This window comes from Dicentrarchus labrax, unplaced genomic scaffold (assembly GCF_905237075.1).
Source record: "Dicentrarchus labrax unplaced genomic scaffold, dlabrax2021, whole genome shotgun sequence".
Classification (NCBI taxonomy): Eukaryota; Metazoa; Chordata; class Actinopteri; family Moronidae; genus Dicentrarchus; species Dicentrarchus labrax.
The window spans coordinates 16498847-16518940 of NW_026136702.1; the positions used below are offsets into that span (position 1 = coordinate 16498847).

The following is a 20094-nucleotide window of genomic DNA, read 5'->3' on the forward strand; positions in this document are numbered from 1 at the left end:
CACAGGTGGCACTGCGCTCTCTCTCTCTCTCTCTTGTGTGTGTGTGTGTGTGTGTGTGTGTGTGTGTGAAACAGAGAAGATAAGAGAGAGAGAGAGAAAAAAAAGTGTGTGTGTGTGTACTCTGACCCTCTTACCAGCAGATAAATTACTCATTGAGTCACTCGGTCTTCCTGAAGGAGAGCTAAACCAGCACGGTTTGTTTACAGGTTTCCCCTCCTTAAGAAAATCTCCATCAGATGACTTTAAAGAAAGAAACCAGCAGTATGGAGCTGGGGGAGTGCACCAGGAACCCGGGGTATCAGGATGTAGACGGCGGTGGGTCGGCGGCGGACACCGTCACCGCCGCTGTCCCCGGGGAGAAGCAGGACTCCACCGCGGTGAAGCTGGACCCGGACGCGGCTGAGGAGTACACGCAGCTCAAACCGTACGCCGGGATGCCCAAGGAGGTGTTGCTGCTGTACTCCTCCCAGGCCCGGTACCGAGTGTCCCGAGAGATCCTGTTCTGGCTGACGGTGGCCTGCACCTTGGCGCTGGTGGTGCTCACCGCCACAGTGATCGCGCTGTCGCCGCGCTGCCTGAGCTGGTGGCAGACTTCCCCGGTGTACCAGATTTACCCCCGGTCCTTCAGAGACTCCGACGGAGATGGGGTCGGAGACCTCAAAGGTAAGATGCTCCTGACCCCCGCTGCACCGGTCAATAATCTTGCAATCCACACAGTCGTGACCCCCTGACCCTGTGTTATTTTACCTTTAGTCTAGAGAAGGAAACAGTCCTTCACACTCAGTGATAACATGAATTTGACATTTAAGCCATTGTGAGAGTGAAATGATAGTGTTATCTTATTATAGTAGGATGGTACATTATCATTTATTCATTATTTAAGGACAACTTCTACTTCCAGATCCCTTCCTTATTGTGGTTTTTACTAGTTTGATTTATTCCACCATATGACCCAAATGTATGTTAACTGTTGACAGCATCAGTATTAATACACGGTTTGCTCTTCTTTATCTTGGGACTGGTCATTGGGGAAAAAGTAGCGCAGTATCCAGTATTCAGTATTTAGTATTCATCACTGTTGACGTATCCCTGGTCTGGCAGGAATTCAGGAGCAGCTGGATCACTTCCAGTACCTGAATATCAAGTCCGTCTGGATCAGTCCTTTCTACCGCTCTCCCATGAAGGACTTTGGCTACGATGTGGAAGATTTCCGGGATATTGACCCACTCTTTGGGACCATGGAGGACTTTGAAGCGCTCCTGGCTGAAATGCACAACAAAGGTATGGACTCCGTGGTGGTGGGTGAAGTGATGGTGGATCAACGCGTGTTTTGTCTTGGGGTTGGCGGCGTTGGCTTAATAGCAGGGTGCATGTCTTTTACTAATCTTTCTGTTTCCACCAGGTTTGAAGTTGATCATGGATTTCATTCCCAATCACACAAGTGACCGACACCGCTGGTTCAACCTGAGCCGGACTGGAGATCCTCATTACAAGGACTACTACATCTGGGTTGACTGCAATCAAACCGTACCCAGACCTAATAACTGGGTTGGTACTTGAACTGTTCTCTTGAATTTGAAATTCAAACAGTTTTCTCTTTATAATGCTGGTGTCGGGTGGGTAGTTTCCTAATGTCTACACTTCCTAATGCCCTTTTCCTCAGGTGAGTGTGTTTGGGAACTCGTCGTGGACTTATGATGAAGTTAGAGGACAATGCTACCTGCACCAGTTCCTCAAAGAGCAACCAGACCTGAACTTCAGGAACCCAAATGTCAGCAAAGAGATGATTGTAAGATTACTCGACTGCACACATGGTTTCATTTCTTGTTTGTGTTTGTTTTTTGTGACTCGCATGCTGTATCTCAGTGTTGTCCTCATCCCTTTGGTCTTGTCTGCTGCACCACAATCCTGTGTAATATGCAGCAGTAATGTGGGATTGTCAACTGATTACACATTAACTTTACAAGGACAGGTAATCCTTGTGTTTTTAACTGCTGCTACACACAGCACATAGTACAACAGCATGTTTATACTCAATAGTCCTGTGTTGTAGTTGAACGAAGGGCCTGGTGAAATTACTGTAAGATACAACCATTTTATTACTTGATATTTATTCTTTTATTTTAGGATATTATCCATTTCTGGCTGGGTAAAGGAGTGGATGGCTTCCGGATGGATGCGGTGAAGCACATCTTGGAGGCTGCGCACCTAAGGGATGAACCACAGGTGGACCCCAACAAACCACCAGTGAGTGTTACCTCTTTGCCCCTCACAACATTTAACCTCACTTGGTACCATTGTTTATCTCTAACGGGCAGCAAATGTCTGCTGGCTTAGTTCCAGCAGCTGTTTGTCCTCTGTCTGATGTGCAGGCTGAAATGGATCCGTATTGAATGGCGGAGCAGGTGTGACGCTCTGCTACCAAACACATTTAACCTCGTGCAAGGCCTCAAGCTTCAGAACCAATCAAATTTAATTTCAGTGACTGAGCTCTGAGGGTGCTGCCGAAGAATCTTTCACAGCTGTAGTCATCGTTTTGGATAAATAGATCATGTTTTTGAGGGGAGTGCTTTGCTTTGATGAGATGGTCAGGTTTAATTTTCAATAACAAGTAACAAACACTATCCAAAAGGTCTGTTCAGGGAGTAAGGTTAGGAAGAACTTGAAGAACTCTATTGTGCTCTTATCACCTGGCAGCTCTTCTTCCTCTGAGTTCACAAGATCAAAGTTCAGTTTAGTTAACAATCTCCGCTGTAACATCCAGTTATATAATTATATTCTGATTTTATTTAGTTGAATTATATAACGTGTGATATTTTAACAATCTGATGGATAAAAGCAGCACTGTGGGCAGAAGCTTTGCTTTCTGGAGTAGCTGGTAGAACAAACATAATGCTGCTCAGCTGAGTGGGAGAGTTCGCACTGTACATGATGTATCATTCGTCCTTTATCTCTGGCTTAAATGTCAGGATCATCTAGTCCCCTTCTGGAGAAAACACTGTTCTTGGAATCTGAAGGGTTCATCATTCATGCAGATTTAAGCTCCCTAAGAAAGAGTTTTTGTTCCACTGGGGCTGGAGCTATTTCTCACAGAAGAAAGATTAGTAGAAAATAGGCATATTTTGGTGGATTAGCAAGTCACTGGGATTTACTTACCACCGCAGAATAACTCTATAGTACTGACTGACTTGTCTACTTAGTGTTGCGGCAGTCTAGCCGAATTAGAGGACTACTAATTTTTAAGTATTATCCCACGCCAAGCTGTGCTTTGTGGTGACTGATGACTAAACTTAGTATCACTGTTTGGCATTACAGATATATTTTTTAATGCATTTACAAAAGGTAGAGTCACAGCTGTGTGTTTATTTGTATATTGAGGATTTTACCACAATATGATTCAACTAATCATAACTGAGCAACTATGTGTGTTATCTTTACTGCTTTAATGTCGGTTAAGCTTTAAATTCAGATCTGCTATGTGCTTTACTGGCTGTTGGCTGGATTGTTTGCTCATGTGGCTGCACGTCAGTTTGGTGGTTAGCGCTGCTGCCTCTGTAATTATGTCCGTGAATAGATTGATGGCCTGTGTGTGTCATTTGTGTGTTGTCCCTGTGTTTGACTTACTCCCACACAAAAAGACACACACATTAGGTGTTAGTTTTTAGAGGACTTCAATGTGCCTCAGAGCTTTCAGGAGTGAAGCAGGTTCGCGGGCTGATTCCCTTAAAATAGTTAACCTAGTGCTTTGCTGTTACGTTAGGGCCCAGTGGGTTGAATTTTCCCATAGGTGTAATTTAACAAGGCTGCCTGTCTCTTTTTTAATGTATTCTGTCTTCCTGCCATCTTTTGTTAAGACTATTACAACACATAATGTCCCAATGAACATTCCTTACACACAACAGTAATCCTTGGTCATTGGCCTCTACTCTTTCCGTATCTGGTTTCTACTTATTTTCCAACTACCTGGCCTGTGACAGGACACTGTGCTTTGGCCTGACAAAGGAACGCATTTACACCCAAGCTCTCCATACTCCCAGTGGGCAGAAGAAATTACAGTTGAGCTCTCTTAATGCACTATAGTTGATGATCTCAGGATGGAAGCTTTTCTATGAATGGACCACTAGTAGCCTACCTTCACAAAATGCAAAACCTGACTCTAACACTACTAATCCAATAGGCCAGAAATCCAATAATAGCCACATCACCTCACATTTCTTTGTATTCATAACACTCCAGGAGTCTGTAACCACAGAGTGGGACCTCTACCATGACTACACCACCAGTCAGTTGGGCTTGCATGACCTTCTGAGGGACTGGAGGGCTGAGATGGACATTTACAGTCGTGAGCCTGGCAGATACAGGTATGGGAGCTATAGCAATACAATAATGCTATTGGACTAGTTGGGACTGGGTTATGTTCTTACTACTTACTTAATACATAGATAAATAGACATATATAGTACCAAGACATAATTAAGATTCAAGATAATATTAAGATTGTGCAACATTAATTTAAAGACCAGACTAAAAATATTCCTCTTTTCCTTATGACTAGAAGCTTTTCTGATACAAATTTCTATTTTACTGTGGCATTAATAAATACTTTTGTTAAAGGCCAATAATCTAATAATGGACTGTATGAAAGAGATCAGAGGAACTCACTTACCGAGTCTTGAATGAAGATCAGTTTGCATGTTATCATACACAACAGGTTCATGGTGACGGAGTCATATGATTACCATGAGGTGGACAAGACCATGATGTACTATGGCACCCCACTGGTTAAAGAAAGTGACTTCCCCTTTAACTTTTACCTGCTGGACCTGCCTCAGAACACCAGTGGCTTGTGGGTTCAACATCTGGTCCACCTGTGGATGGCCAACATGCCCAGGGGACAATGGGCCAACTGGGTGGTGAGTCACCACACTCACATTTACATATTAGTTTCTTGGCTTCTTTAAAAACGAGACTGCCATATGGGGTTAACTCCAAATAATCAGCCTTCCACAGACATAACTGCAGATTATGCTTTATCTTTTGTTCTCCATCATAATGGTAAGAACCACAAGATCAAATCAAGATGAGAGGTGGCAAGAGCCACACGTTGTGATATTTGAATGGTATGCATGCTGACACCCTCAGATTAGCATCTTTTATCTATCTCAACTATGGACTGCTGGGTCAATCTCAATGTTAGTTGGTGTTTCTCTTCCATTTTGTTTCATGTCTTTACAACCACAAGATATTTTTATGTGCTATTATTTATTACACAGGGTGTAGATTGATTGATCACCAAGCTAAATATTAAAAGATAATAGTACCACAAAAACACAAACTTTAACACTGACCTGTTTACCTTATCCTCTGTGATAAGGTGGATCATGTGACTAGAGGAGACCACAAAGAAAATGTTAACTGATGCGGTACACACAATAACCTTTTGATGCAATGTACATCAGACCCTACCACCTACAGATAACTAAAAACAACGTGTGCTTCAGTTTCCCTCTGGGATCAGCTACCAATGGATTATGAGTTCTTTTGTCACAGAGACGTGTTTCCGGTATGAGTGACACTAATTGTCTCAGCATCATTTACTCCTCTGTGACAGCCCACAATATTTCTCCACCTCAGCCAGTCTCACTTAATTTTTATCCTGTATCCCTCACTTTTTAACTTCAGCTTTCTCTTCCATGACACCAACCCTTCAATTCCCCCCCCCCCGCTGCATTCCTTCCCAAGTTATCTCACTCACCTCTCCTCTTGTATTTCTCATACCTGTTACCACTGTTATCAGGTTGGGAACCATGACAGGCCTCGAATTGCCTCCAGTGCTGGTCAGACCTATATTCGTGTCATCAACATGCTGCTGCTGACCCTTCCAGGCACACCCACCACCTACTATGGCGAGGAGATCGGCATGGAGAACATTAATGTCACAGATAGTCAGATACAAGACCCTGCTGGCAAATACAATAAGGTCAGTTCTGTACACACTACACTGAAAAAAACATTAAATACTGTAATGTCTCTAAGTGCAATTGGTGTATAAAAGAAAGCCTGTTTACTATATATATAGCCTGGATAAAAGCCCATTAGGTTAAATCACCACCTCTGTATAACCATTTCAACAAAAACTGAATTTAATCTTCACAAAGATATCATTTATTTCAAGGTTTGTATTTTAGACTGCAATAGTCTTGGTGTAGCTAAGAAACTGGCGACTGATTGTATGTACATTAAAGTGTGTCCATATACTACACATTCATTGTCAAACTGTTCATTGGCACAAGAAGCTGAAATGCCAAAATGATTCCTTTCCTTTCACTGCAGAGTGCTAGTCGGGACCCTGAGCGGTCTCCAATGCAGTGGAGTGGTGACATGAATGCAGGCTTCAACAACAAAACCAACATCACCTGGTTGCCTGTACACCCTGAATACAGAAGCATAAATGTAGAGGTACAGAACTCTTTTAGTAGTGTTCAACTCTGGACAAACATCTGATCTGAGCTTGTTCAAGTTTACCTTACTTTAAGATCATGCATTCTGTTGCCAATCTTTCTTTTCTAGGTCCAGAAGGAAGATGAAAGTTCTGTTCTGGCTCAGTACCGTTTCCTGAACATGCTGCGTCAGTCAGAGCTCCCCCTTCAGCGTGGGTGGTTCTGCTACGTCCACGCTGATGCCAGTGTCTTTGCTTTCCTCAGAGAGCTGGATGGGCTTAACCAAGCTTTCCTTATGGTGCTTAACTTTGGTATAGAATCTGTCATCACAGATCTCTCCTCTATTCGTGAGTTACCAGACCAGCTGAAGGTGCTAATGAGCACAAACCAAGTCAGTGATGGCAAGGTGTTGCAAAAGTCTCGTATCCTGACAGAAGCAGGGGAGGGTTTGGTGATTCAGTACTCCACCCACACTCGGTTTAATCCCAACCACCCCGGACAGTGCTACGTGTCTGAGAAGGCCTGCTATTTGGGGGCCCTGGACATACTTTATAAATGCTAATATGAATGGGCAATGGCATTCCTTACGTACTATACTCTATAAGATTTACGTCAAACGCTGTAATAAACAGGATCATTGCAGATACATCCACTGTTGAAGTTGTCTTTTCTTCCACTGGTATTGTTAAATATTTGGGCACCATTGTGTCCTCCTAGTTGTTGTGGTAGATGTTTAGGTCATTGTCATTTGATTCCTGACAGCCTTACTATCTTCCTCTTGCGTGAAGGCTGAGGAGGATCCAGGCCCAACTCCGTGTATAGGAATGCTAGCCTGAGGGCTTCCTGTGTGAGAGAAAAAAGACAGAGGGCAAATTTCTCAGTCTATACAACAGTCTCAGAAATAATGTTAGTGTTCTCAATGTGAGTAAAGTGTTGGGCTGAATTTAAAACAAAACTTAAACCCAAACCAGCCATAACATTATGACCACCTGGGCACGCTGGTGTTCATAATGTTATGCAGCCCCATATACAACAAACTGTGATGCACTGTGTGTTCTGAAAGTTTTTCAGCAGTTGTTGGAGCTGTTGGATCAGAACACACAGGCTAGCCTTTCGCTCCTCATGTGCATCAATGAGCCTTGGCCACCCATGATCCTGTCTCCGGTTCTTTTTCTTCCTTGGACCACTTTTGATAGGTACTGACCACTGCAGATGGGGAACACCCCACAAGAGCTGCAGTTTTGGAGATGCTCTGACCCGGTCGTCTAGCCATCACAATTTGGCCCTTGTCAAAGTCACTCAAATCCTCACAATGCTAACACATCAATTTTGAGGATAAAATGTTCACTTGCTGCCTAATATATCCCACCCACTGACAGGAGCCATGATAACCAGATAATCATTGTTATTCACTTCACCTGTTAGTGGTCATAATGTTATGGCTGATCGGTGTATATTAACACGGCAGTAGGGATAAAATGCCAGTAGATTGGCTCAGGAATGCTACTACACAAAAGTAGGTATAAAAAAGCAGGTGCTCCATGGACATATCATGACACCAAAAAAGAAGAGAGGTTAGACTTACTTTGCTTGATAATTGGCTATGATCATGAGTCATAGCCACAAAAAAAATCAAGGTACACTGCTTTGCAAAAATTAAAAAGCCTTTTAATAAATGGGGTTACCACCTATGTGTTTCAACTCAGTCTTCTTCAGGTCCCTGAAGAACGAGTTGAAACTTTTAAACATTTTAACATTTTAATTTGGTGAGTGTCTTTTTATGTAACCTTTGTTACACACGATATTTCACACTGGGACTTTAAAACAAATGGTCTTAACATGATTGTCACTTTTCAGCATGGCTGTGCAGTGGATTTAAGAACAGTTGACAATTGTCAACAAGCAAAAGTACTTATTGAGGATAAACTAATAAAACTGATTTGCCTTATTGTAGGTGTCTTTGGATGTGCACATTTAAAAAGCTTGACTTTCAAGTCAAAATTCAAAGTTTAAAGTTCAAAATTACTTTTTCAAAGTTACAAATCTCTTTAAGAGTAAGTGCATTACCTCCTCCAGCATCAGCTCAAAGTCTTCTGGTCCGAGGTGATTTGCTCCAGATTGGATATTCAGAACTATGTTTGGTGCTGGTTTACATTCTAAAAGAAATAGGAAGACAGAGAGACAGAGGTCAAAGGCAGAAGATCTATCTGAGAGGAAGTTTTAAACATTAGTGTTTAAAACTTCCTCTCAGATATTTATTTTATCTTATTGTGTGACCACTTTCTCTGCTCCCCTCTCTCTCTGTCCAGTTGCCCCAAATCTTCTCTCTCTCTTCTGACTGTCTTTACATTTATTTGTGCTCCCATCTGATATTGCCCTCCCTCTTCTCAAACCCCTCAATATTATCCCCCCTCCCCCGCATCTGTGGTACGGGCTGTTTCACAAGTGCGGTCTTGACCTTGACAGCTCCCAGTCTGTGGCGTCTAATCTCTTGCTCTGATACACTATCTCTTTACCATGCTAATGGGCCTGCCCACCCGCCTGTATGTGTCTATGCCATCAGCACTTTATCAAAGACTCCGGAGAACCGAGAGAGAGATTAGGGAGACATATACACACACATCCTGGTGTATGTGTATGAACAACAGAAAAGTGAGAGAGGGTGAAAGGGAGAGATAATGTGTGGATTTGAAACGAGAAGAGTGGAGGCAGTGCTAGAGAGAGAGGGGTGTGAAGAGGAGTACCACCAATGTGGTGAATGCTGATTATAAGTGAGAGGGAGAAAGAGCCTGTCTAAGGGGAAATGAGAGCAATTAGCTGACACACACACACACACACACACACACACACACACACACACACACACACACACACTCTATACTACAAGGTGACCTATGCTATACTTAAAACCCATCTCTTCTCTGTGGCCTTTGACACCTAGTAAGATGTCGACTTTATTTACTTGATTTATTTTTTTGTATTTGTTATTTTTACTTTTTGATTGCTTGTTATTACATGGTTATTATTTTTATTTATGTCTTTTCATTTTATTGTTGTATTATATGTTATTTTGCGCCTCATGTGAGCTGTTATATCTTTTATTTATGATGTCTTATTTATTCTCCTGTACAGCACTTTGGTCAACTTTGGTTGTTTTAAAGTGCTTAACAAATAAAGTTGGATTGGATTGGATTGGATACTTTGGTCATGAACTTCAAATGCTGTTCATCGTTTCTCCAGAGAGACAGCCATATGTCTGTTTATGCTGCCTTTCCAGACATGCACACTGACCCCAAACTATTGAAACCTCAAATGATAAAGAAATGATGCCTAAAAAAACATGGAACAAGTGGAAAATCTATGCTGTACTGCACACAGAGACATGTACACAAATATGCACATTTATACAATAGCATGCAAGGCCGCACACAAGCATTTACATTGGCAACAGGTGATGAAGCTGTTAGTGTAAGTGTGCATGTACCTGACTTTGGCTTCATGGTGATGTATGTATGAATGGCTTTCTTTAACTGCTCGGTGTATTTGAGGACACCTGCCAGAGGAACCCTGGTATCGCCGCTGTAGGCCGTCAGCAGAATTGATGGGTAGCACTAACAAACACACACAAACACACACACACACACACACACACACACACACACACACACACACACACACACACACACACACACACACACACACAGGTTAACCTAGAGTAGTTTTCATTATGGTGCTTAGCAAAAGTTATTAATTATTAATGGTACTTGGTGTCCCCCATTAAATCATTGGGATATGACATTAAACAAGCAGCGCTTCTGGTCCTGTGTTGGACAGATGTCAACCTTCTTGTTTTCAGAGAGAGCCTGAAAGCCACTAATAGAGTCAGTGCAATTCAAACACTGGCTCTGGCTCAAAATATGGGCCATGGGACTTTAAAATGGGTTTTCAACATGGTCTGAATTAACTGTCTGTTACCCACTAGAACCTACTAAATTACATTGTAGGGTTAATTAAAGTAGAACTACATGTTAACCTCATAATACAATCTTAATCACAGTAGAGATACCTGAAAAATCACATCGCAAAAAGTATCTCTCACTCAATGAAAACATTTAAAGTATGCAGCAAGCTGAATAAACATTAGTGCAAGTAGTAACAGATGAGGAAACACATTAACTAAAGCCACCTGAGGAGTAATGTTGTGAAGGGGACAGTAGGAGGAGATGGTGAGTCTGTGTTTTGGGTTTCCTACTGGGTCTCCCCATTCTTCTCTATCCTCCAAAGTTAGAGGCAGACTGGGATCCTCCATGGTTCCCAACACATCCAGGAAAGGAGCCTAAACACAGGAAAAGAGATGGCTTTGGATGTGTGTGTGCGTGCACATTTTAAATTATCTCTCATGGTGAGGTGGTGTGGTGCAATGAGTAGGGAGACTGTTCTTCAATTTGTATTTAACTGTTACATATTAACCTACTCAAATATTCTTGAGCAAGACACCCTAATATTCTAGTTCTTTAGACATAAAATAACACTAAAAGCTTCACACTCTAAGACACAAGTACACAAACACACAAATCTCCAATGATTTAACATCTCACTTGCAGTGTGACAGCCCGCATCATGTGTGGGTGTTTGTTGCACAGTGCTCCCACTGGCACAGCCCCAGCACTGCAGGCTGTAAGGGCAGTGAGTGAAGGAGAGGAGACTCCTAAAGAAAAAAGGTGACGGAGACAGGCTTGGAGGTCCTCCACTCCTTTCTGCTTCCCCTCCACACGAGCTTGTCTTTGCCAGGACAGACCACGCTCTCCTCCACCTCTAGGAGGTGGAAACGAAAGAACACAGATTAATTTCAACACTTAGGTTTGAATTCCAGACTTAACTAGCCATCACAGACATTTTCCAGCAATTTCCGGCTCCACAATATCGACTTGATTTGAGACGTTACCTGATGTGGCAGTAGGCCAGAGCCCAGCCCTGCTCCAACAGCAGCCTTTTCTCTGGGCAGAACTCCATGTTCAGATCTCTGCCATAAGCTCCGTAGACATGGACCAGTAGTGGCGCCTGTGTCAAACCCTCCACAGGTACCATATGAAACAGGGTTATTGGCACCAAGGTACCATCCTACAGAGGAAAGGCAGAGATACTGTTAGCTGATCTTAAAACCAGGTCTAAGAAATTTGTTTTGCAAATGTCGCCACAGTCACACTTTCCCTTCTATGTTTTAGGTGTATGTGTGCAGATGTATGTAGCGATGTCAGAGTGTGTACTACTAAAGTCTTCTGTGTCTGGTGGCTAGACACTTGAGTCTTCATACAAAATGCTTCCCTCCCTGCTGATACTGTTTCAGGGTGTGCATTCGTCTTATATGTCAAGTGTTCTCACTTGGTTGTAGGCCTCTAAGCGTGTGGTGGTATAGTTTCCCTGGTTCTCTGGGGAGGACCCATCTTTGGTGCCTGATAAAAGCAGCCCATCCTCGGGGTATAGACAGTAGGGCACCGGTGAATGTACTGGAGATGAGATCAAGAACTCGAACACCCTGCGTTGGTCGGCCATGTCTGGTTTCTTGGGATTTATGGCACAGGTCCAGGAGGGGAGCTTGGAAGTGTACAAATATAAGGTTATTAATACATAAAAGCAAGTGTATGTATATGTATACTTTATATATGGTGTATATCTTTATGTTGCTAAACGGAATATGTACTGGCTGTGAAAACTATAAAGCAAAATGGTAAAGAAGCAAGTAACATGATTGAAAGCAAACATGCCAGCAGGGAAGTAAGCAAGAGATGCGACAAGAACAGAAAAAAATATTCGAATAGATTTTTCTGTCACACAGACCTGTACAGTGTATGCTTCCTTGGGATGGGTCAGTGAGACCACGATCAGGACAAGTTCACTGGCTGGTGTTCTTGCAACCAATACACAGTGGTCTCTAACCACATCCATATCTTTGACTGCAGTGCCAGGGCCAGGGGTAAACAAGGTCACCCAGGAGACCATGGATGGCTCTGAGAGAGGGGCCTGCACCACCTAGTGAGTATACAGAAAGATAAATCTTCTTACTTGTGAAAATAAAAAAATATTTTTTTAAATTAAAACAGAAATATTTGTGTCTGAACATCTTTCTTTGTCCAAAAATAATCAAAATAAGTTATTAATAGGGATCAACTACTTCCAGTCAGAATAACATTTTAACCTCTGCATATATACAGTGTATTCCACATTGTCATCCTGCATGATCAACTAACCACCCAAACCTCAGCCTGAGCACAAAGCAGATATGGAACAGACACCCAAAGGTTACATGTGTGATGTATGGCAGACTATTTCTGTTTGTGTTATTCACCATATCTCCAGAAGACAAAACATATATGTATGTTTCTCTGGTGATAAGGTACAATTATAACTGTGAGCACTGTTTCCACATTTTGAATTTCTATGAAGTTCATGCACCCTATAAACAATGTGTGTTTACATATGTAAAGTACAAACAGTACCTGATATTCCTGCCCAGGCCCTGTATTAGCCAGTATAATCAGCCACCTTCTCCAGTGCTCCACATGGTACAGGAGGTCCTGTTGGCGTGGCTGAACCAGGAAAGGCTTTAAATGGGATGTTGTTGTATCAATTAGCAGCACCTCTGAAGTGGTCCTGCTGTTGCAGTTGATGGTCAGTATCTGTCGGTTTCTGGAAAGCACAACCTCCACAAAGACACTGGGGAGATGTTGGTGTTTTGATTAGAGATGGTGTAAGAGTAGAGACAGCTGAGATGTCACATTAGTAACACTTACTCAGGATGTGTTTCCTCATACACAGAGGTTATCCTGCTTCGATTGGAGGTCAGGTCCAGACGAAACACTCTGCTGCAGCGTAGACCCTCCAAAGTCGTGTAAAACAGGACCTCGTCTGTAGCCCACTCTTCACACATGCAGACAAACACAAAAACATCCTTTTATTTTAGCCAGTGCACTTTTGTCTCTACTGTTACAGAAATACATTTTTATCAGTGCAAACTATTTAAAATGTACCAAAGCTGAAGACTTTGTCCAGTGTGAATACGACGTGTGGGGGATCCAGAAAAGGGGAATTCATCTGTCCAAGCCTTACAACCACACACCTGGATTATCAAAGGACAAATATCCATGTATTAACTGTTACAGTTTTAAATTCAGCAGTTAAAAAAATCTTTGCTGCCGAACAAAGAAAATTTTGTGTTGTATTCTTTTCACCTCAGCTCTTCACTGTGATTAGTTTTTAGTGTGGCAGCAAGATGCTTTTCCTGTGGGGATAGGCGTATTCTCTGGACAGTCCACTGAAACCTCTGCTTCATCTCTTCATTATCAACTCCAGTCTTCTCCTCCTGTCCAGAGACTTGTCCTAGATTTAGCACCTGCTCTTGCTCACCTATAAACAAGGAGAGAAAACAAAAGTGGGAATGCCACTATAGTCTAATAATGGATTGCATAAAAGGCAAAGAAGAAGATGTACAAATAGGATTATATAAGAAAAAAGTACTGCAATTTATCTTTTGTAATCTCCTTTTTTGGTTTTCTTTAACATGTTTTTAAATTAAATGTCTGTGGATGAACTCCAGTATTGTAGCAATGCAATATCATCAAAGGCCACTGTCACGATTTCTGCTTACTCTGTCTCGTGTCCATTCTGTAGATACCATCACCTTCAACGAAATACACATGGTGATGTCCACAGACCTGTGCGAAGAGTAAAAATTATTTGAAATTGCACAAATGCTCAGAAACCCTCACCCTGTCTTCCTGACACCATAAGAGTGAATGTTGGTAAGTTCAATAAAGTAATATACAAAGTCTTTATGAAATGGTTCAGAGCAAAAGGAAGGCCTTACCGCTGAGTGATCAGGTATGTTGGAGAACTTGTAGTATTTAGCCTTCAGTCTCCTTTTAAAATACCTCTGCAATTCCTTATACCTCTCAAGATGATCAGCTGATGACTTTGAAGTGTCCTGAAATAAAACCACTTTACTACTTTACAATAACCTCCAATTCCCAGGGCCATTGCTGTTCCAATCACAATTCCTGCATCCTGTGCAAGAGTCACTGGGGCAATAGTACATACATTTAACCTCTGAATGAGAGGACTGTATTTTGTAAACAAACTGCTGTTATTTCAACAATGACAAAATAGATCTCTAATAACTAAATTAAACAATTACATTTTTGCAATATAAAAAGGGACCTTGCTAATTTCTCAGTCTAGGCAAATGTAGTTTAACACAGGAGTAAATGGTATGAGACTAATATGTTAAATGTAATTGTTAGCTCTAAATTCACCACAATGATAGCAAGAGTCCCAAATTATTCTCTGTCGACATTATGTGTCTTATGTTCATTCTCTAGATTGTAAGAAGACTACTGGCAGAGTGGTGTCATTACATACTTGGACTTACTTTGAGTCTTCAAATAATTATATTCCTATAATGCCTGAACTGTGGAAACACAAATGCCAACTTAATGCATTAAACTGGGTTAATATATCTGTATAGGTGTTTACGTGTTCATTCCCTGAAACCTATCCCCGTGTCAGTGCAGTGAGCCTCATCCAAGGAGCTCCATTTCAGCCCTGTGCCCTTATCAGTGGCTCCGTACAACACTAGTTTTGTCAGCCTGGTGAAGAGACACCGTTTTAAATAATGGATGACTTGGCGTTATCGACGAGATAACTTAACGGTCGGTAAACTTACACCGAGCCTAAGGTGAGTAAAAACAGCATAGTTAACGTGAACCGAACACCCTTACCGACGTGTAACAACGTTGGACGGACAGGGAGAGCCATGTTCTCCGTTTACAAACGACGAGCTCCCATAATCGTAACCGAGATGTTGTGACGACGAGACGAGCAGACGAACGCAGCAGAGACGAGAGAACGGCCATTACGAACGTTTAACGGCTAATCAGCTAGAGTAAGTTAACATATATTAGCTGTTTGGTTTTTAGCTGCCACTGCCAAGTACTGTCAGTCATCGCGACAGTGAACGCTTAGCTACACGTTTCCTAAAAGTAATAAGCACTGTAATTCAACCTGTAATATTTATTGTTTTTGTTATTTTAAAAACATCTGCCGTTGGTCGACCGTTGACAACAACGAGCGAATTCTATGCACGTGCATAAATTCCTAAACAAAACCCGCTGTGGATGACGTAGGTGCCACTGCCAGACTAAAGTAATCGAATTCAGACACGAGCGACCGCTTTGTAACTGAAAAATCGAAATCGATTGTTTCGACAATCCATTGTTGTGCCTCGAATGCGAGAAGTGTACGGAAGTAGCATGCGTCTATTGTGGATGTAACAGGTGATTACAGTCAAGCCATATCTGTGATCATTTCTGCCTCGGTATAGTTTATAGAAAGCCTTATTTTTGTATAACCACACTGCTATCGATAACTGTGACAGCTCTACAGCCAGTACATTTGTTTCTAGATTTATTTCCGCCCACAACTTCGAAGTTAAAATGGAGAGGGACTCCACCGGCACTGCAGAGAAGATCGAGCCGGCTTCGCCTTTGAGGAAACATATTAATGAAGACACCTGCGCAGCTGATTCCCATAACGTGAGCTCCCGGGATGGCCCCTGTGGTACTACTGATGTCGCAAAGGCCAGGTGGACTCTACTGAGACAGGTATTGTCAGCCTCAACCAGAAACACAAATCTCTCCCGGGTTTACACCATTTGTGCGAGCACGCTTTGAAAATGTGTCGAATATTCAAGATAAAATGTGTTGTTGACATCTCTAGAGTTTGTGTTTCAGTTATAATCTTTGTCCCTCATCATTGTAGAATAATTAGGGCGATGAGAACATGTTGTAACAGCCCTGTTTCCGCCTTAATTTTGGCTACAGAGCTATTGTTGACTAAACTTTGAAATACAATTATACTATGTAGCTCACATTGTATTTATTCCTAGCCCAAGCTGTGTGAACTGTGGAGGGAGGCAATGTTTCTGAAGCATTTCCCCAATGTCTAATTTGTATAGACGTCTTATAATCCAGCAGTTATGACATTATAGTATGTTTTATACCTGTGTCAGTCACAGTATGATTGCAGTCTCCTTTTCAGCAGTCTTGATTCATTAGTACTCTGATCTGCTTTGGCATTCAGTATAACTTCAATCTTTACTTTTATCTAATGTTATCAACAAGTAGTTTTATAACAATGTATTACTTCCAGCAGTTTGTCACCACTGTGAATCTCTTTCCTTTAGCTACAGAGTCTGGTTGCATGTGCAAGAAGCTTGTTAAAGCAGTAGCTGTAGAAGTAGGGCCTCTAGTTCTTCCCATAGATGGGCATTACACAGAGGTTGCCCTTGGCTGACAAGAAAAGCTCCCTGCAGTGGGGTGGGGGCCATCTTGCATTCTTAGTTCTTCCTCCTGGTGCTGTAATGACCTATATTTGTGTGGACTCCACTAGATAAATACAGCTGACGAGTGGTTCCCAGCCTTTTCCTTAAGGGCTTTTCTATTACTGAGTAAACTGACGATCTCTGACTAAGTGACATATTTTATGGAAATTACATATTATATCCAATGCATAATAATAACAGTACTGAATAACTGATGAACTGTACATTAAACCCATAGAGTGAATGCAAAAACTGCAGAAAGTTTGTTAATAATCTAAACCTCAGTTTCCTTTAGGATTCTTCACAGAAATGAATGCAATTCTGAGATATACTGTATATTTAAAAAATAAGTTTCAAAAAAAGCCTCATGACCCCCCTGTGAAGCTTTGGCGACCCCCAGGGGGTTGGGACCCTGAAGTTGGAAACCAGTGCAGTAGACAGATATATAGCTAAAATGTAACTGTTAACAGGTCACAGTTAAGGAAAAAAAAGATGCAAATGTATTTTGTACATTATGTTTAACTACAGGGCAGTTTTAGTCACAACTACACAGTTAAGTTATTAAGTTAAATTTATTCAACTTTCAGTTAAAGAAAACATGTCATTGTTATTGAAATGTAGGACTTTTTAATGTTACATCAAGTGAAGACCAAAACATGTCCATTCAAAATGAGAAAGGTAAAATTTGTTGACAATGTCTTTCACCTCCTGCATATTACAGTCCTTCCACAGGACCTGTTGTCTGTTTGACTGAAACCCTCACACTTCCAAAACTAGAAAACATGACTGATTCATTCTGCAGATGCTGAGACTTTACAGCGGATGAGAAGATTTAGCAGTTAAATGTGCTCTTTTGTGGAAATTAAAATTCATTAACTCCCCTTTTTTTTCACTCCTGACTCTCACAGGTGTTACGTCAGAAGCAGATGGAAAGTCCAGAGGTCAAACAGGTGTCTGTTCGCAGGTTTGCTACGTTTGACCTTTTCAGCAGGAAAAGGCTTTTGACACAAGACCCTGGTGATACCTCAGATGAGCAGTGGGTGGAGTACAGAAGTGTCTACTTTCCTGAGTACAGTGCCTTACTCAGGTACACACACTTGAATTGACGCACACAAGGCTCCAGTTTCATGCTGGCACAGATAAAGCACAGTGACAGTGCACCACACAAAGGGACATTTCATGGTACCAGTTGGGTAAAAGTATTGAACATGTTCCGATTATATAGTGTCATGCTTAGCACTGCATAATATGGTAAAAACATAATTTTACGATTATGTTTTTCAGATTTGCAAGATTATTCATGATTACTGTGGGAATGATCACAAATTAAATTTCCACTGAAAACACTATTGAAATCATGACGATGTGAAGTTTTTGGGGTCTGTACCAGAAATCTGGAGAACAAGATCTGTAGGCCAGTGCATCTCTGCAGCACTACAGCACTTCATTACAATGCTGTTTTATCACACATTTGGCCTTTATCAAAAGGTTACAGCTCCTGCTATTTGCATATTGCTTTTGCAGTTTGCATGTTACACTTGGTCATATTTTGATAATATTTTGATTAATTGTGCAGTCCTAGTCATGCTGCCTTTATCATCAAGGGTGATGGATTACCTAAAAGTATAAAATCTGTGATTTGTTGTGAATCTAGAACAAAGTAAAAAAAAGTTTAAAATAGTAATTAAGATCTTGATTCACTGTCTGTATGAAAAAAGCACAATATAGTTTTCTCCCACACTGCTGTATAATCCTTTTATATGTTTGTGTCTCTCAGGGATAACCTGGGGCCTCTTAGGGTTAATGAAGTGCTCAACAGTTTCGACAACACCGGTAATGTCTGTAAGTACATACTTTATCTTACTACTTGAAAGTGTTGTATTTATGTTCACAGAGTTTGTTTACCTGCACTACTCCCTGGCCTTTATCCCATCCTGACACACACACACACACACACACACACACACACACACACACACACACACACACACACACACACACACACACACACACACACACACACTACAACTTTGGGTTAGCCTCATGCTGTGTGCTGTTAGTGTTTGATTGATGGTTTGATGGAGGTGGTTTGATTCCATCTCTTTGAATGGGAGTATGTCTCTTGTGTGGCTTCTACAGCGGTTTATCATGTACTTATTCCTCCCAACTACCTTCAAATGTCCTTTAGAAGGAAAGTGGGTTGCAGTCTTCTTATTGCTTCAGTCGACAGTGATGAGTGGTTTGGGAGAAAGGAAAGAGCATGACTCAAACAGGGATTTGCACAGGCTCTATGATATGGAGTGGAATAGCATCACCTGAAACACAAGAGCCTTGATTTCACCTTCATTCTGTGAACGTTTTGTAAACCATTTAGCTTGAATGAGTTTACTTCTGGTTGAGTTGAATTCACTTTTACTGTTTACATTCTCTCAGGTTATTGCTTATGCTTTTTAGCAGTCATAGAGGTATGAGTGAAAACAGTACAATCTGTAATTTCTGGAACAATCCAGCAAAGTAGGATTTTTGATAAGAATAAATACAATTATTCTCCTTTATAAATAGTTTATAGCATACAAACTGTCATTACATGTGTATTTCTTACCAATATATTTGGGTTAATTAGTGACAAATATAGATTATAATACAAATTTATTGTCAAACTTAGTAAACATTTGTCTTTGGCTACACCTTGCAACATTAAGACAAATATCATTAGAAAAAACAACAAAAATTCTAATACAGTAATACAAATGGGTAATATAAATATGGGTTCAGCTTCACAGACCTGCTCCACTGACATGAATGTGACCACTTTCAAGTCATTATGTACCTGTTCAGGTCCATCCTCATGGGCATGTGATGGGGTATGACATAGGTCATGGGTTAGTCTTAACCAGCCAGATGGCTCCATAGAAGTCAGGGTCAGAGGTGAAAGTCATGGCTAGAGGCTACTTCATAGAGGGTCTTTATTGCTTCATTGCAGACTGGGATCAGACTATACACGTCATGACACATGCTTGGTGGCAGCTCTCATTCCAATCTGCTATAATGGATAATCCCTTTTCTCACCAAGTAGACAATAGGATCAATACTTTTTTATTTGGAGAGAAAAAGACGCCGCCATCATGCTTTTGTCTTTTGGCACTCCAGTAGCCTTAACTCTGTTCTTTGTGATATGTAATACCCTCTATTCTTCTTTCTCTTCCTCCTTTAGTATATATACAGTAGTAACTGACCTCCTCTCTTAAACCAGACAACCCCAGACTACTGACAGCATAC

At 41.4% G+C, this 20094-nt stretch overlaps 3 protein-coding genes across 7 annotated transcripts in view; 2 read left to right on the forward strand and 1 right to left on the reverse strand.

Annotated features, from left to right (window-relative positions):
- Positions 1-106: 106 nt before the first annotated feature.
- slc3a1 (solute carrier family 3 member 1) lies at positions 107-7088 on the forward strand. The gene is made up of 10 exons (XM_051378928.1): positions 107-663; positions 1102-1281; positions 1403-1548; positions 1664-1789; positions 2128-2247; positions 4237-4361; positions 4712-4913; positions 5798-5980; positions 6334-6459; positions 6571-7088. Exons 1-10 carry the CDS (start codon positions 237-239, stop codon positions 7000-7002), a joined length of 2067 nt encoding a protein of 688 aa, XP_051234888.1. The 5' UTR covers positions 107-236; the 3' UTR covers positions 7003-7088.
- prepl (prolyl endopeptidase like) lies at positions 6143-15619 on the reverse strand. Of its 4 annotated transcripts, none has more exons than XM_051378891.1 (15): positions 15215-15617; positions 14305-14421; positions 14086-14152; positions 13670-13844; positions 13469-13557; positions 13232-13358; positions 12938-13154; positions 12279-12470; positions 11823-12035; positions 11386-11561; positions 11039-11255; positions 10627-10776; positions 9925-10051; positions 8508-8596; positions 6143-7283 (listed from the first exon to the last, which is right to left on the reverse strand). In XM_051378891.1, the coding sequence occupies exons 1-15, from the start codon at positions 15347-15349 to the stop codon at positions 7185-7187; spliced, it is 2190 nt and encodes a 729-aa protein (XP_051234851.1). In that variant the 5' UTR covers positions 15350-15617; the 3' UTR covers positions 6143-7184. The 4 variants fall into 4 exon arrangements, 3 of the variants coding, with proteins under 3 accessions (XP_051234851.1, XP_051234867.1, XP_051234875.1); XM_051378907.1 differs by lacking the exon at positions 15215-15617 and adding an exon at positions 14866-15164; XM_051378915.1 differs by lacking the exon at positions 15215-15617 and adding an exon at positions 14856-15164.
- Positions 15087-20094, forward strand: part of camkmt (calmodulin-lysine N-methyltransferase) — a 107656-nt gene continuing 102648 nt past the window's right edge. The window contains exons 1-4 of one of the 2 annotated variants that reach the window (XM_051378960.1): positions 15087-15171; positions 15898-16096; positions 17724-17902; positions 18593-18657. In XM_051378960.1, the coding sequence (XP_051234920.1) occupies positions 15113-15171; positions 15898-16096; positions 17724-17902; positions 18593-18657 (502 nt within the window). In that variant the 5' untranslated portion in view covers positions 15087-15112. Of the gene's footprint in view, positions 15172-15294; positions 15379-15897; positions 16097-17723; positions 17903-18592; positions 18658-20094 lie in introns of those variants that run through there. The other variant, XM_051378968.1, reaches the window with a different exon arrangement.

Bases quoted from the DNA above. Each gene is read 5' to 3' on its own strand.
- slc3a1 (XM_051378928.1), top strand. From the start codon at position 237: ATGACTTTAAAGAAAGAAACCAGCAGTATGGAGCTGGGGGAGTGCACC. The intron at 1,282-1,402 runs GTATGGACTCCG...TGTTTCCACCAG, and splicing joins GGCTGAAATGCACAACAAAG to GTTTGAAGTTGATCATGGAT. The intron at 1,549-1,663 runs GTTGGTACTTGA...CCTTTTCCTCAG, and splicing joins TACCCAGACCTAATAACTGG to GTGAGTGTGTTTGGGAACTC.
- prepl (XM_051378891.1), bottom strand. From the start codon at position 15,349: ATGGCCGTTCTCTCGTCTCTGCTGCGTTCGTCTGCTCGTCTCGTCGTC. The intron at 14,153-14,304 runs GTAAGGCCTTCC...CTCTTCGCACAG, and splicing joins ACATACCTGATCACTCAGCG to GTCTGTGGACATCACCATGT. The intron at 13,845-14,085 runs GTAAGCAGAAAT...CCTTGTTTATAG, and splicing joins CAGAATGGACACGAGACAGA to GTGAGCAAGAGCAGGTGCTA.